This window comes from Dipteris shenzhenensis, chromosome 28 (genome assembly GCF_047967505.1).
Source record: "Dipteris shenzhenensis isolate YYH24624 ecotype China chromosome 28, Dip_SZ_1.0, whole genome shotgun sequence".
Lineage (NCBI taxonomy): Eukaryota > Viridiplantae > Streptophyta > Polypodiopsida > Gleicheniales > Dipteridaceae > Dipteris > Dipteris shenzhenensis.
Genome location: NC_141623.1, coordinates 42,274,318 through 42,291,406, shown reverse-complemented (window position 1 = coordinate 42,291,406; position 17,089 = coordinate 42,274,318). Strand labels below are relative to the sequence as shown.

The 17,089-nt window shown below is 48.3% G+C and overlaps 1 protein-coding gene across 2 annotated transcripts in view; it reads right to left on the bottom strand.

Moving 5' to 3' along the window:
• LOC147883585 (uncharacterized) overlaps nt 1-17,089 on the bottom strand; it is a 126,071-nt gene that overhangs the window by 78,436 nt on the left and 30,546 nt on the right. For both annotated transcript variants that reach the window (XM_087400021.1, XM_087400022.1), the window contains exon 9: nt 7,517-7,669. In XM_087400021.1, coding sequence (XP_087256147.1) covers nt 7,517-7,669 — 153 coding nt within the window. The remainder of the gene's footprint in view (nt 1-7,516; nt 7,670-17,089) is intronic.

Below are 17,089 nucleotides of genomic sequence, written 5' to 3'. Positions count from 1 at the left end.
CCGCAATTGGAATCCATTCATCGGCAACGGTAACACCCGCCCTTGCAGAGCCGCAATATTCAAAGATCCAAAGGGACCCGACCACTACATCTTGAGCTTCCTTGGTTGCATTCTTATTTTAGTGCCCTATTTCTAGTCTAGTGTAGCAATAGTACAATGTGTGTGAATTAGTCGTTAACATCCATTGAAGCAAAGGGTTGTTTATGGTTATGAAGCCACTAATACATTCACACAAGCTAAATTTTTTGGGCCACCCAAAAACTTAATCTAGTAGGTTTCCACTATGAAGTTGGAGTGGCTCGTTGTATCATCTAAATCGTTGTCTTCTTCAACCATTGGTGGCTCGATGTCTAGGTCGATCTTGCATCACATCTTCAAAAGGCATCACTGCTTGCACACTTCCCTTTTAACTGAGGGTCAAAACTATAGAGGCTTAGTTAGCAAACAAAAAACATAGCGCGATAGGCATTTATGCATCGAGCGAGTGTCTACCTTCGGTGTATGCTTGTTCCGCAGCCACATGGAAGGTTGTCTTCAGACTCTTCTTGATTAAAGAGCAAGACCAATTGTCCCTTCGTAAAGAATTTTTTCTTCAACGCCAGGTCTACTCGTCTCTTCCTTCGAGCTTGAACTATCTCAGTCAAGTAATAGCTCACCATTCTATCTTCCTCCAACTACTCTAGAACATCGAGTCAGAACTCCATGGACTCTTGCGGAAGCAACCTGTCCACAACCGCAATGCGGAGGCTTGGCACAACATATTCCACTGGTGTAATGGCCTCCACCCCGAATGCCAACTTGAACGGTGTCAAGCCAGTGGCGACTTTGAATGACGTGCGGTATGCCCAGACTACGGAAAGGAGCTTCTCATCCCAATCCATGCGATGACTATTCACCATTAATGTGGTAATCCGCTTGAACTGCTTATTGGAAGACTCCGCCTGGCCATTCGCTTGTGGATCATAAGATGACGATTTTTTGTGAATGACCATGTAGAAAGTCGTCATTTCCTTCGCCACTTGCGCCACAAAATGCTTCCCTCTGTTGCTCACCAGCTCAATCGGACAGCCGAACCGACAAAACACATCTTTGTATAAACACTTGGCTATGGAGCGCGCGGTGTTGCCCCACAGTGCCCAGGCTTCCACCCAATTGGTGCAATAATTTGTGGCTGCCAGCACATAGCAATTCTAGGTTCGTGCAGCCCCGCAGGCTTGAAGGGACCCATGAAGTCCTTCCCCACTTTTGGAAAGGGCCCAAAGGAAGCACTGGTTGCATCGGCATGCAGTCCCGGTCCGCAATTCACCTCCGTGAGGACCACTTCCTCCTCATGTGGAAGCACACACCGGAGCAGATCCGTCAAGTGTCTACGGTAGAGTTGACCGACCACTACTTCAAATCCGAGGCTTCTGAGTGCTAACCGCTTCCCTTATCCATGTTGAGATAATCCGGCATCTGTCCGGACATCATGAAGTGCATCATCTCATCATACCATGGCATACCCTGGGTTACCGGCCCCTTAGATGGCTCCACAACAAACACCAAAACTGCATTGAGGTGCATGTCCGGGAACTCATCTTCAATGCTGGTTGCAAGCTCCCCTATTTCAAGGCGCGACAGGTAGTCTACCACCGCATGCTGGGATTCTAGTCAATGTATCATACTCCTGCAGTAGTAGCTTCCATCTTGCTAGCCTTCCAGTCAAGTCCTGCTGCTTGACCAAGTACAACAATGCCGAATGGTCGACATGAAATGTAAAACGGTGCCCCAATAGGTAGTGGCAGAACTTCTTCACAGAGAAAACCAAGTCACTGAGTAATTTCACTCCACCGATGAGAGTCTACGACTTGCATAATAGACTTGTCGGAACCACCCCGCCTCATCTTGCTGCATTAGAACACTTCCAATCGCTCGATCTGAGGCATCCACGAACACATGGAAAGTCTTCTCCCAATCTGGAGGGATCAAGATAGGTGCTCTAGAAAGTTGCACCTTCAATTGCCGATATGCCTTCTTGCATTTTGCAGACCATACAAAAGTTTTGGGCTCCACATGTGCCAAAGCATTCAGGGGTATGGCCATGTGAGCCAAGAATCAGAGGTGGCAACCATGCCATTGTATATGTCCAAGGAACCGCATGCATTCTTTCGGGTTAATTGGTGATGGCGCCTGCATGATTGTTGCCACCTTATCCGAGACCACCGCTATTCCTTTAGTGCTGATCACATGCCCCAGCAGGCGGACACTCCGGACTACAAATGCACACTTCATTGGATTCAGGCTCAAAGACGCTTCTCTGCAGCGTTGAAAGCAGAGTTGCAACTGATCCAAGTGATTGGCTTTAGTTCCGAACACGCGGAGGTCATCTAGGAAGATTCTCACGAAATCTGTTAAATATTCCCCAAAGATCTCCTACATAGCGCGCTGAAACGTTGATGGTGCATTCCACAACCCGAACCACAAGTCTGTGCACACATATACTCCCCATGCCGTAATGAAAGCGGTCTTTGGCTGGTCCTCTGGCACCATCCGAATCTGATTGTATCCGCTATACCCGTCCAAAAATGAGTAGACCTCATGCCCTGCCACTTTATCTAGCACGGAATCCATATACGAGAGTGGAAATGGGTCTAGCACTTAGTTTTGCGGTAATCCACACAAATCCGCAGCTTCTTGTTTTTCTTGGGCACAATCACAATCAGAGAAATCCACTCCGGATCCTCAATTGGTGCAATGAATCCCACCTGTAGTAGCCTCTCTAGTTCCATCTTGACCTGCTTAGTCACATGAGGATTCATGCGATAACGGTGCATTTTGGTAGGCACGATGAAACTAGCCATCAATAACTAAAAGGGCAGTGATCTTCTTCTACTCAGTCATAAACTTCATAAATAGCCACAATGCAAGCTTCAATCACTTCAACCACTTAGCACAACTTAGAAACAAACTTCAACAACAACAAAGGTGAGGCTAGAATGCCCCTGCTCAATGAAAATAGTACACAGGGCCCCAAATGCCTTGGCTATCATTACGGTATTTCTTTAATGCTTCTCAATGGAAATTACAACAGGGGTTCAACCTTGCATTGTTCCTCTCTGCAAATGCTCTACCTATCTTCGAGGCATCTAATCCACGTGCACCACTAGAATTCCATCTGGCAAGGCATACTCAGGCATCCACTTCTAATTTGACCCAACTGAGAGGCATTTAGGCATCAAAACCACTGGCAAACTGAGCTCAAGGCTGCCTAAAGTCTATCAAATGCATCCACATTGTCCTTAGGCCTACCACAAGAACATCCTTGCCTCTGGGTGCTTGCTAGGACTTGTAGGAGTCCTGAAAGGACTGCAAGCAACGCGCATGCACTGTAAAAGGCTGCAAAGCAAGAAAGAACAAGGCAAAACAGAACCTGGAACCAACTCACGCTGTCTGTGGTAGAGGGGCGAGCTCCTTCCTCGCACCCATCTTCTGTCTAGGCTCCCCGCAGGGTGCAGGTGACTTCCAACAATTAAGATAAGAGAGAAATGAAGGAAGAGAGCAGAAAGAATGCAAGATAGAAGTCAACATGTAATCAGATCTGCCCCAAAGCCTCGACCTTGGGATCTGATGCCTCGATCTCCATGCTCCCACAGTCTGTACAACAGCAAAGAGTCTCGAATTGTGTGCCGAGCAGGTCGTACAGCAGTAGAGAGCCTTGAATCCCGCTCCAAGCAGTCCGTACAGTAGGAAAAATGCCTCGAAATTCGTGCCATAGGTCATACAGCAAAGCGGGCTCCTTGGAGTGCATGCTGACGAGACATGGTAGCTAGCTAGGAATGGAATGGAAATATGGAAAGCATAATGAAAGGCAAAATGGAAAGGAAAGAAAGTACAAGTGCAAGGCAATAACCAAAATACTCACAATGTATTGATAGCTTGATGTTGATTGATATGTTAGACAATAGAGAAGTACAACACTATATAGTGTGCCACTAGACTCTAGAAAGTCACAATGTCTATGGGATATCTCCCAATATGACACGTGGCATGTCTAGGACACACTAGACTATAAAACCACACCTAGACCACCAAGAACACTCATTTTAGACTCACTTTGGCTTCATATTCCAACACATGCAGCAGCAATGATGGAGGTCACAGCAGTAAGAAACATGGTTAAGAAGCAGCAAATGCAACAACTGTTCCTCCTGAGCTTGGTTCTTAAATCGCCTTGGAACTCTTGGTACGACCTCCTGAATGGTTTGGTTCCTGCATGACCGCAGGATGCGGCACCCCTTCAAATTGGACTTTGTGGACTTCCCCTGCTCTCAAATCAGCTGTCGGCTTATTTTTCGTTAGGGCCGCTTCTTGGATCCAACCGAGCACCTGTTGTCGCACCGCCTCTTGCATAGATCACTGAAGTAATGCGGGTTTCCTCCCCACTTTGGTCCGCATCACTCTGCCTGATCGAGTTACCACATTCACCTCTGGTGCAAAGGCTAGGTCGTCCTCCACAATTTGTACCATACATGTGCTGGGCATCTTCCCTGCCATCCTCTGACTTTCTTGCTTTTGGTGATCCCATTCTTGAGCCTCAGGGCACTCATTCCGCGCCAGTGACCTCCACCACCACCTTTGGCTGGAGGTTGTTCTTGAACTTCTGCGGTACTAGCTTGTTGTACATACGCCGCTGCGGGCTTCGTACCTATTGAGGTTGGCCAAGTGCACGCTGGCTGCGTCCATTGTAGTTGCAGTGCTCCGTGGTGTGTGTTAGTCCGGCAAATCGCACACCACTGTTGATTCAACACGCACTCCATTGCGGAATGCCCCGGATTCCTGCTGTGCACACACCAAAGATCTGCATTTGGACACCCCATTGAGTGACTTGCAGATGCTAGGGAGTTCCCCTTCCCTCCTTTGAAGGTCTTTTTAGGATTCTTTACCTCCTCCACCTCCGATTCATCACACTGCTTTCTTCCAATGAACTTTCTGCCGAACTATCCTCGTCCGACTCTTCATCACTATTCCTTAGTTTTTTTCTTGAAGATTGCTTTTTGATTTGCCTTACTCTTGGATGATCGTCTATGCTTCGTTGTTCCCCCTTGCAGCGCCTCACCCACCAGGATTGCCTGATTGATCAGGTCGTTCAAGGGTAAAGTGACCTTGTCCACTGTCGCCACTGTAGTCCGCACATCCTTGACTAGGCCGCTGATAAAATAATCGTTCAACACCTCCACTGCCGGTCATTGAACCATTGGAACCCTTTGCGAAAGTTGGTGGTATTGAGCCACATAGTACTCCACGTCCTGATCACCTTGTCTCAAGATCCTCATCCCCTCCAGCGTTTTCTCCTTACGAAACCGCCACAGAAAGCGACCTTGATTTCATCGTATTCTGGAAGTGGTCCGAGGCATACTCCACCAACCAATGTGACACTTTAGCCTTCAACGTGGACTCAAAGACTGTCCCCTTTTGCACTGGATCCACACACCAGGCACATTAAGAGTATAAATTTTATCAAACTGGCGAATGTGGGCATCCAGATCATCACGATTCTTCTCTTGGAATTTCGTATACTTGACATTAGCTGCCGCCATTGCGACTGGATTGGCTAGAATGACCTGGACAATCAGTGCCTGCGGCACTGGCCCCCAGTTGCCGTCATCGCTTGTGGGGTGAAGAACAAACCACGAACCACCGACGAGACGCCGCCCGTTGTTGGTGAAGATGGCTCACTTAACACACGTCGACCTCTTGGAAAGAGATACACCGCATTGTCTGCACTCAGATTGCCGTTAGCGACGAACAGGGCTCCCGTGCGTTCGCTTGCGGGATGCTCTGGCTCGGACTTGGCTCCACAATGTCCCAGTATGCCACCACCAACATCTTGCGGAGTCCGCTAGACATCTCACTCCACATGCAAGTCTCCGTCTACAAAGAGAGACCGTCTAGGCTGATGGGGCAACCTCATTGTCGGTACTAGCAGATCCGGAGGTCCTTGCGACCTCATTCACATTCATTCAGCGGGTTAGTACCACAATTCGACGAGTGAGACGATCAATGCCTGCATGAAGCATCCAAACTTCACGAACCAATTCGCTCATGAAACAGAGATCATCAAAACGAGCGTGCTGGGGCCGTGTATTCACTACAAAAAGGTCCTCGAGCACAGTGCTCAGTTGTTGTCATCTCTGAATGACGAGCGCTTGCAAGACAGCCACTGAACACGAATGCCGTCCCTCCCGGCAATGCTAACATGAATCATGTGCCATAAGGCTCGACGCACACCCCACATGTATGAAACTTCTGAGTTAATTGTCGTTGCCAATGTGTAATGCCCTATGCCTCAGACGCTACGGAAAGAAGATAACGTGCATACTCACACACACACGACACAAAGTATGTGGAAAATAATGAAGACATAGTGTATCCGAATCCGTGAATATGCATAATGATCAAGAGACACTTGGTCCCGTGGATATACAACGTATGCGGTTGCAACCATTGCTTAAGGGTTGCAGCAACCTGCGCCCCTTGGGATCTGCGCTAAGCCCGGAGATGAGTCTCTGGACCTTTGGTAATTTGTAAGAGATGTGTGCCTGCGAAATCTAAGGAGGTAGCGACCAAATCATGATCGCCAATGTGTAGAGGCCAAAGGCCCCTACAGGGAAAAGCATGCATAAGTGACTCTCAAAACTGCAAGAGAGAGAGACACACGAAACAGGAAGAAGAATGATAACCATGTATATCCTGAATTGCATGGATGGAAGGGTACATATAAGAGGCTCATACCCCTTCGTAGCACCCACAATGTACCTCTTCGTAGCACACACCCACACCCCCCTTGGCATCACCGCTTAAGGATAAACCCATGTGTTTATGCCTTAACACACACATAACAATAGCTTAGCAATGGGCACCTTATTTAGAGGATAGGCAGACCCCCTATCTGTCAGTGCAGTTCTTCCCAAACTGAGAGTGCTAAAAGCATGTTTTTTGGGCTTGCAATCATCCTAGACATATTTGTAGGGGTTTTTGTCACTTTCTTTCCACTCCCTTGTGCTTTAGCCTACAACCAGCTTTTGTTATCCATCATTCAAGCCCTTCTTTCATTTTTTGAGACATAACACACATTATACACTGTAAATTAAATATATATTAAAGACTTTACATGTTGCTACTCAATAAATTCAATTTCTTACCCCTATTTTTCTCCAGGAAAAATTATCACGCTCTTTCTTCCTCAATCCTTCCAATTGCACTCTGGTCCATAATTTCTACTCCTCAAGGTGTGATTTGTGACATTTTTGGAATTAAAATTTTCATCTATGCTGTCATTTATGGATATTGGAACAGGGAAGTGTTAGAGATATTGCCTCACAGGTGAGACCTCATATGAAAATGGCGGATTTGGACTTCTCAAAATGTTAAAACATTTTAAAGAGACAAATTTTGAAAAGAAAAGAGGAATACATAAAACCTTACTTCAAAATGAATTACAGCACATGTACTTCCTGCTGGATCGTGTAAATCTAACCTGATCTTGAACATTTGAGCAGTATTCTAGATATTCTGTCTGATATTGTATGGCAAGATCGAAATGCGATAGCTTTTGATGTAGAAGGCCAATATCATGCTTTGCTTCTGCTTTAGCTCTGCTGTCACCACAAATCTCTGCCATTTTTATACACTGAAAATCCAGACACGAAGTCATACTTCAAGAAAAGTTATCGTATATAAGGAGGATTTATTACAGGTCATACAAAACTAATAGAGAGCTTTACAAAATGTGGGAAAGCAATAATTCGGTTTTGTTGGAAAATGACCTTCCCCTACAATAGAATGATGTCCATAGACAAACTTTGCCAGATTCGACAAACCAGGAAATCACACCAATCCATTCCTTGATTACACACAGCTCATCAACGAGCTTCAAAAACTTCCAACCAATGCCAGGATCTACAGCAGCACAAACAGGCTGCAGTCTATGGCTACTCAAGGGATGATATGGATCCTACGTGTCTCCTATGAGGGCTTCAATGGAATCCATGTTCTTGCTCAATTCTCACCTTGCGACCTGCCTCCGCTGTGCAACAATGTAACATTGCTTCAGCCTCAGCCTTCCGAGCTTTCCTCCGCTACATGACCGCTCCTTGGTCACTCCAGCATTTGGGTGTTTAGCTCCTCTCAGCTTGGCTCTGTTGTGTGACTACATCACAATAGCTGTATATGGTCAATTATGTTTCTTTGGACTATATATGTAGGTGCTCTAAATAACAGGGTTTCTTTTGCACACCTTAGGAGCTGCCATGTGCCCTCCCTAATGCTGATGTACTAGATGGTTTTTTTGTTGTCCCACAGACTTGTTGATCTCCCATGGACATTACTAGACTTTCTTTCTTTCTTTCTTTCTACGTGACTAAGCCACCTCCATCCCTGCCAGACATCCTTAGATCTAGCGGTGATTCCAATCCAAACTAGGGCCCAAATCTGGCAATCAGGGTGATTACCCCTTGACTTACAGCCAGATAGTCATCCCGAATCGTTGCCCGTCTCATCTCTTGGAAACCTATAGGTTTACCTGCATTTGGATCCAATCCAAGACTCTTGCCTGTGGAACATTTGGGTTGCTTGCTGTAGTTTGGTGATGGGTGAGCATCCAGTTCCACCCTCGGTGACCTTGGTCGCCATCTGGCAGGATATCATCTACACCCTGCGCTCCACCTGGGAGTGTGGGACCCCGTGCTCTAGCGCACCTATCGCGAGGCGCACACATATCTGCAAGGCTTGGCCTCCAAGAGTCTTGTACATATTCACTCTGTGAGGGATTCGTTGGTTGTATAATCCCCCCACCTTGCTGTTAGCCCCTGTACCAGAGATTCCCCAGGCAGTGAGCTGGGTTTCTCTAGAACTCTATCCTCTGAATACTCTGACCCTATATCCAGTAAGCTAGAGATACCTCATCAATCTGGAACACGTGACCTCCCTCAGTCAACCAGGCCACCATCCCCCAGGTGCAGTTCCTCTGAAGGCTCTGTTGTTCCTCTGAGGGCTCTGCACTTTCCTCTAAAGGCTCTGTAGTTCCTCTGAAGGCCATCATCCCCTAGGTGAAGTTCCTCTGAAGTCTTTGCATGTGGTCATAATCTTGAGGGCTCCCAGCTAGATCCTCACTGCGCTACGACAGTTTCAAAGGCAGTGAGGGATCGTCTCCAGAAATCCAAAGGCAGTGAGGGATCGTCTCTAGAAATCTAGCAGAACAGCAGTGACATTACCCCTCCACCCGCATCTGCTCCAACCACGGGCATATGGGCAAGCATCCGTGGGCGGCCAGCCAGAAGTAGGAGATCTTCCTTGGCCACAAACTGGACCATAGACGTGTCCAAAACCTGGAACGGACCTCCTGGGGCACCCTCTAGGCCACTCAATGCCTCTCCCTCGAACGGGTCCAAGTTGAAGAGTCCATCTGAAGCATCCTGCCAATTCGAGTGGTATAGGAAAAGAAGGGCACCTCATCCACCTGCTTGGCGAGGCCAATCCTGGAAGGTCAAAACCAATCTCCCCGATCCTACTGGACCTCCCTTAGGAGCCTATCTTCCCAAAGCTAGAGGCGCCATCTGGGGGCATCGTGCTCTGGGATGTTGAAAGGATCGATGTGCCACTCCTTCCCCAGCCGGCGGCCCTCAACTCTGATCATTTGCCAATGAATCCCATCTAGACTCCCATCCATCTCTGTGTCTCTCTCAGTGAGTGCCTAAAGTTGGCCTCTAGGCCCTACATGGAAGAAACCAGGCTGCGTGTTGCCTCGTTGAATCATCATCCTCAAGGGAACCCCAATTCGAGAAGATTGACCCAACCATCTGCTATCCATCCACACGCAGAGTCCCTCCCACCAAGACTCAGGAATGGCTAGGTCAATCTCCCTCATCCGCTGCCCTACCCCTCGCATATGCAGTATGGCTCCAAGTCTCTCCTCTGCCTCCATGGGTAATCTGCTCCATTAGCCAAAGAAGTAGGTTGGCAGGCCACTGTCCCACTGTGCCTATCCAATGGGAGTCTGCTGCCCGAGCACATGTCCATCCTGATCCCTGATCTCTGGGTGCCAAATGAGGGGTTGATGCTCGAACTCCTCTCTGCAACAACGGGGCTGAGCACAGATGAGGTCCCCTTGCTAATCTCTGCCAGACCCTATGGAGGCTCCTCATCATGGGGGAACCCTTCCCCGTAAGGGGGGCCTCTAAAAAGTTCCATCAGTGTGAATGCTCCAGTGCATGGAGTGTTCCTGAGAATTGCTGTAAAAGAAGCTTCTAGGGCTCTGCGCCGCCAGGGGTGAGGCCGCGCACAACCAACTTGCCCAAGAGGGCTCTACTTTGCATCTCCAGATCAATGATACCCAAGCCTTCCTATGCGTGCGGCATGATCACTATCTGTCAAGTGACCCAAGCTCTGGTATTCCTTGTGCCACCCGATCTTACCCAAAGGAAATTCCGAACCAAACATCGGAGCTGTCCAATGTACCCTTTGTGAAAACACCAGCAGGAGGCAATGTACCAGGTCGTGGCAAGAAGGACCCACGTGTCCAACAAGCGTCTGACTAGAGCTCCCTACATAAAGCGCAGAGACTCCTCTAATCCATTTGTCTAAGAAACCCAACCTCTGCATAGTGCCCTCCAGGAAAAACCACTCCACCCTATTGTAAGCCTTCTCAAAATCCAAGAGAAGGATGGCCACAGGCTGTGACTCCTCCCTAATCCATTGCCTCCCAGAAAGTGAAAATATTGTCCGGGATGCTACGCTCCTGAACAAAGCCGGTCTACATGTCATGGATGATGTCGGTGAGATGCGGCTGCAACCTCAAACTCAAGACCTTAGTGAGGATCTTGTATGTGGTGTCAAGCAGGGTGATTCTCCACTGTCGAATGTCTGACTTTCGGGATCAAACAAATCCACCCCCTACTCAGGGACTGAGGAAGGGAGCCTGTTTCAAAGGAATGCTGGAGTCAAGCCATCTTCACCAAGACACTTCTGGGTCGGGAGGGCCTTGAGGGCTTCCCAGAGCTCCTCATCTATGAAAGGATCCTCCAAACTCTTGCACAACTCCCACGAGACTACCGTCGAAACGTGGTCCCAAACTAGCTCATGGGCCACAAGGCAACACCCTCTACGCCTGAAAGAGCAAGCTCTAGAAAACCATGGTCAGCTCTAGAATCTCCTGTGGATCGGTGTGCATAATGCCCTGCGGATCCCGTAAACACACTGTAACTATGTGCCTCGATCGAGGCCCAGTGGTCTGAAAGAACTGCTTCATCATCATGTCCCCCTGCTGTACCCAACCGGCCTGGGTGGAGTGGTAGGAGAACTCAGCCTCCCGAACCTCCGTGTCTTGGAGCTCAAGGTGCGCTCTCTCATATCTGTCACTAAGCCACTGGGATCCTAGGTACTACTCCTTGAGCCTCTCTATGGAGGCGAGGTCTCGTCGCAATGCATGCTCACACTCCTGAAGAGACCTCCTCCTTCTAAGAGCGTGAGACAGCAACTCCTTACCGCTCTTCTGAATCGCATTTACCACCCATGAAGCCCATCCCTCGCAGGGTGTTGACTCTGGTTGTTGCCAGATCTCTACCATAATCTGCTGAACCTCCTCATCCTGTAGGAGGTCTTCTGAAATGCGGACCCCCTTTTGGGAAAGACCCAGGAGAGGCTGCTCTAGGTAAAGTACTACTGGAGAGTGGTCTGACATTGTGGTGCCTGCTAGAATCCCTGTAGAGCCGCCTTTGTGGAGTGCCCAGTCCCCAACGTGGAAGTGATCCAGTCTCTCAAGCAGTCCATCATGTCTCTTCTGGACGATGAGAAGAGGCTGCTAGGTCTCCTGTTGAACTCTGGCTGTCGCTACCACAGGTCTTTGCCACTGATCGTGAAGATGAATTGTTCCCACGTGCTCCACTCTCTGCTGGCATCTCGAAAAAGGAGGCACTACCCTGCTCGTCCTCCCCAAACTCCAAGTTGTTGAAGTCTCCTCCAACGATCCAGGAGTCAACATCTGACAAACACTCTGTCAGCCTACTCCAAAAGGCCGGACGGTGCTGTCTTCATGCTGGGGCATACACATTCAGATCCCAATCCTAGACTCTCCCATCCTGACTCCCATCCAAATTTCCCGCCTTGGAATAAGCTTACCTTGATCGTAGACCTTTGGGGCCACCTTCTGGGAGACCGAGATGCAGATCCCTCCACTCCATCCTAGGCACAAGACCACACTTCCAGGCCTAACCCAACAAGAAGGTGGTGTCGCCATTTGATGTCTGATCATGTGCTCCTGTATCAAAAGGAAGTCCACTGCTCGCCCTACCAGTGCCCTCTGCAACTCCTGCCGAAGGAGGTACTGTGGCTGACTACGTGCACGGTCGTGGATCCCGTGCAGATTCCAACTCACCATGGTCCAAGTCATGAGGACAGGGAAGCAGGAAACAAGGCTCGTCTGTGGGTGAGTGCCTGTTCCAAAAAGGCTTCCTGTTATGACTTTGAGGGGGGTTTGGAGGGTGAGTAATCCGTGTCCGTGCGACGATGTACCAAGGTGGGCACCGGCTCTATGCCAATCTTCCATGCCCAGTGCAACATGAAGGAAACGTCCACTCCGAACATCTCAACGCACTTCTGGAGTGGCCAATAGTATGCCGTATCAATCCTTGCCTCAGGTGCAATCTGATAACCCCTATTGTCAAACCATAAGTTGGCTTGTCTTGCATGAAGCTCAACTAGAAGTTCACTTCAGCACCATGGGCGTGCCAAAGATCTAGTCCCAGTGGACCCATCCAATCGTCCATCATGCATGAAATCCGATCCCCCATCATAGCATCAAACACCCCTGGGGTCCACTTCTCCAACCCTGTGGAGGTGAACTAGAATCTCCAAATTGGATGTGTCTGGTAGCCCACTACGCTGATCGAACCCCCTTTTCGGGGCTGCAAGATCATGAGTGTCACCTCCAGTGGTAGAGGGTAAGAGTCCGAGATCTCCAAGTAATTCTAAGGCCTGTAGAGTGACCTCCTGGATGTGGTCCCCTTCTAGTGCTCGACTCGACTGAATCTAGTCTCTCACCTGTCTCCTCGTGGGTATGAGACCAACTATTCTGCCCACTATTGCCTTGTCTTGAAGTGACCAAACTGCATGCTTCACTGTTGCTTGTTAGTTGGGAAAAGAAGAATCTTAACGGCTGTAGGGTTCGAGGGTGCTGCCATAGAGCCCCTCTGGCCAGACCAAGGATCACCACCAAGAAATTATTTCTCCAAGACAAAAAATAGTTCACCACTACCCAAAGGAAAGGAAGGAAAAACCCAAAGGCCAGCTGCGGGGGAGCAGGCAAAATGCTACACACCCCTACAATTGGCTGCCAATGGAGAGGGAGAGCCCTCACAAAGGAGGAAGACGAAGAGGAGGCCAAGAGGGGGCAGTTGGGATGCGAGGAGGAGGAGAAGAGGAGGCGAGGTGGAGAAGGAGGGTTTGAGGCAGGAGGCAAAGAGGAGGCAAGGTGGAGGCGAGGTGAGGGCGGAGGGGAGAGAGGCGGATGGAGGGGGGTGGAGGAGGCTGAAGGCGGGAGGGGATGGGGAGGCGGGAGGGAGGCGGAATGAGGTGGGGCTGGTATAAGGGAGGCGTGGAGGAGCCGGATGGAGGCGGGCTGCAAGAGGGAGGAGGCGGGTGGAGGAAGGAGGCAGCGGGGTGGAGGCGCATGAAGGCGGGAAGAGGCGGGGTGAAGAGGATGTGGAAGGAGGAGGGGGGCAGTGAGGTGGAGAGGAGGCGAGAGGGTGGAGGCTGAGGCGGAAGGAGGCATCACAACCAAAGTTGCATTGCCATTGCAAAGAATACAGTGTTTCATGCACGAACGAAGCACATCAAAGTCCACTACCACTTCATATGGAAGCTCATCATCGACGGCATCATGGAGCTGATGTACTGTACAACCATTGACAACCTATCGGATGTATTCACGAAGGCGCTCCCACGGGAGCAGATGGAACACCTCATTTGGCGCATGGGGATCGGCCCACAGTGGCATCATTGAGAGGGGCTGTTAGAGATCAATGTCCCCCACCTATGAGCCCCGATTTGAGGGGATGAGGGGGCATTAGATCATAGAGGGATGGGGGGGGGAACTCAGCACATGATTGTGCAGGGTACATGGCTGCATAGAGGCGTCTCCAAATCAGGTGCAGGAGCGGATCTGTGAGACAGTAAAGGAGCAGCATGACAACATCAAAAGGCCTGGCAACAACAGGGCCCTTTTAAAGGCCAGTAAAATTCGGTGACTTTGCAGGTCGTTTTAGGGCTCCACTCAGGTCGGTGCAAGGGCAGGGGGTCGGCCCCTTGCTGGTCAGTTTTTGAGGCCCTCCTCAAGGGATATATAAACCCCCTCCACTGCCTCATTCTCCATCCAATGCTTGCTCAATGCCTTAGCCTACAGGCAGCGCATGTAGAAGGAGAGGGCATCTTTGCATATAGAGGACTCAGTCCAGTATTATCCCAACCCTTTTTGGATATTCTTTTGTGCTCACCATTGAGCCAGTTTTCCCACTGTTTGTGGACGAATATATCTTGAGTTCTCTCCTATCTCTGATCCATTCTATGTGCTGTGTATTCTGAGAGAGGTGAACATCATTATGATCAAGGAGAGAGCCTACTTGGAGCTGAAGGTTATCTAGAGGATTGAGTGATTCTTTCTTCCATTTCCAACGCCTTGCAGGTCCGGGGTCGCGACAGAGGCGCAAGGGCCAATATGGCCTGAGCAGGTCTGACAGCCCCTGAGCGGCCCTGGGACAATGCAACCTTCGCACCGTTCTCAGCAGCACGGGTAGGGGCCTAGGGCAGTGCAGTTTTAATCTCACGATAGTGACTCACAAGGTTGAAACCCATAAACTCTATCATCGCACATAGCAGGGACTAGCTACTATGACATCCCCACGGACATCATCAGTGCCCAATGGTGGGTGTAGACCAAATTATAAACAATTACTCTCACGCATACATATCCACAGACCCACGCACACTTGAGCATCCATATAAACGAAGTCTTCGTACCGAGTTTTTGTTGGCATTCTAGAGGTACAGCACTTTGAAGGTGAAGGGCAGACTCAGTCGTGACAGGCTAGCATTATAGGGGAAGGCTAATAAAAAAGTAGTCCACATTCTCTTCATTCAAGATACAACTTCTTGTGAAACCATAATATTTTTTTAAACAAGAAAAAGACTACAATATTTTATTTTACTCTCTCCCAATCGAGCATGATTGATACAACGAATGTGGTCAATAATTTACATTTGCTCAAATTTGTACTCTTGGAGGCACTTCTCCTTTTGTCTTGGTGGTTTGTCAAATCTTCTCCCTCTTTGGGCTGGCATTGTTTTCTCTCAAATTGCTGGAGTTGAAAGACCTTAATGATAGAACTCCCTAGCCTCTTCGTCAACCCTCCTCAATCTTGTGTACGAACGTATTTCTCATCTCTCTTTTCATAAAGTAGAATTCTATTAAGTATGAGAGAAGCAGCCAACAGCAAAGCACTCAAGACATATATACATCATGTTGAGCATGAAAAATACGCAATAAGATACTACGCAAATATTAAGGCGTATACAAAGCCTGAAAGAAACCAAATGTGTAGCTAAAAGTGCCACAACAAACCATTACCAGAATCAGAGAAGAAAGGACTGCCTCTCCATTATATCTATCTCTAATCTGAAACATCCTGGCACTAATGACAAATAAAGTCAAAGAAAGAAGGCTCTTGGATTGACTGTCTGTGACAATCCACTACTATTCACGTAGGTCCAACTAAACATATTATATACACACATTCCTATAAAGCCAAAGCCTCCAAATACCCAGGGAAATCGTCTTGGGATGGGGGTCAATGTACCAACAACTAGTAGCATGACAGCTATGCTCCACATGGCCAACCACTCTGACTGGCTCTAGTCATGCATCCAAATCAACAAACATTTCAAAAGGTCTAACTATTCTATCTCTAGACTCCACCGAGAAGACCAAGGTGTCCACACCTCTGCCCCACAAGAAACCTATGACTTGTATTGGGACACCTCTGCCCAAAAACGCTCCCATCCTTGTGATGGGTCTATGCTGTCTTTCATCTCTAGCTGCCCAATCCAGAGGGATAGGCCCCTAGCCAGAGGTTTCTCATCTCCTAGAATCTATGATTTTGATAAATTAACTCCTATCAAAGTCATTCGCAGTCCCTATTCAAAGCTCTCAGTGTTATTTCTATTGAGGAAATCTTCATGTGACATGTGACCACATTTGGCATGACTAAGGTGGGGCTATCAAGTGAATGGGTTCACGTGCTGGTTGATGGCTATCCGATGCATGAGCAACTGCCACTTGGTGCATGGTTACAACGTGGAGCTTCCATAACAATGTGATCAACCAATCATAGGCTTACGATTCTCTATTCACTCATATGACCTAAGCATTGGCCTTTAAAGCTCCCTTCTCATATGAGAGTTGACATCTGGGTGTGGCTTCTTCTATGGTGCAAGCACTAGTTGCTAGTCAATAGGGTTGCTAATAGAGTCATCTTTGACTCGTGTCTTTTGTGTTAGCAGCAACAAGCTCAGTTCAGATGAGTTGCTTGTCGGGTCATTTAATATACTAGAGTCTTTTGATACATCTATGTCGACTAGTTACATTCGAGTTTTCTATTATTTGATGTGTTGTTCTAAGTTGTATGTTTATCTCGGGTGGTGAGAGAGAGTAAAGCAAAGTCTTAATTCATTTTTAAGAGACTTACATTAAGGTCCAGCAGAGAGGTTTGTGCAAGGGTCTGAGTGATTTGGTCAAAGTCAAGCAGAGAGATTTGCGTGAGGAACTCAGTGATTTTCTCAGAAAGCCTAAGGGTATTTGGCTGAAGCTTTTGGTGAAAGATTTACACAAAGAAAACTCGAGTTTGTGAAGATGGACACCTGGACAAAGTCTCAGAAGTCAGTGTATCACTCCGTTTTGAAGTTTAATCGCAGGAACTTGAATCATGCCAACTGTCAACCCGATTATATTTCATGCAAGAAGGATTGCGCAGTGTGGTTTCAAATACTAAAAAGAAACCGAAGA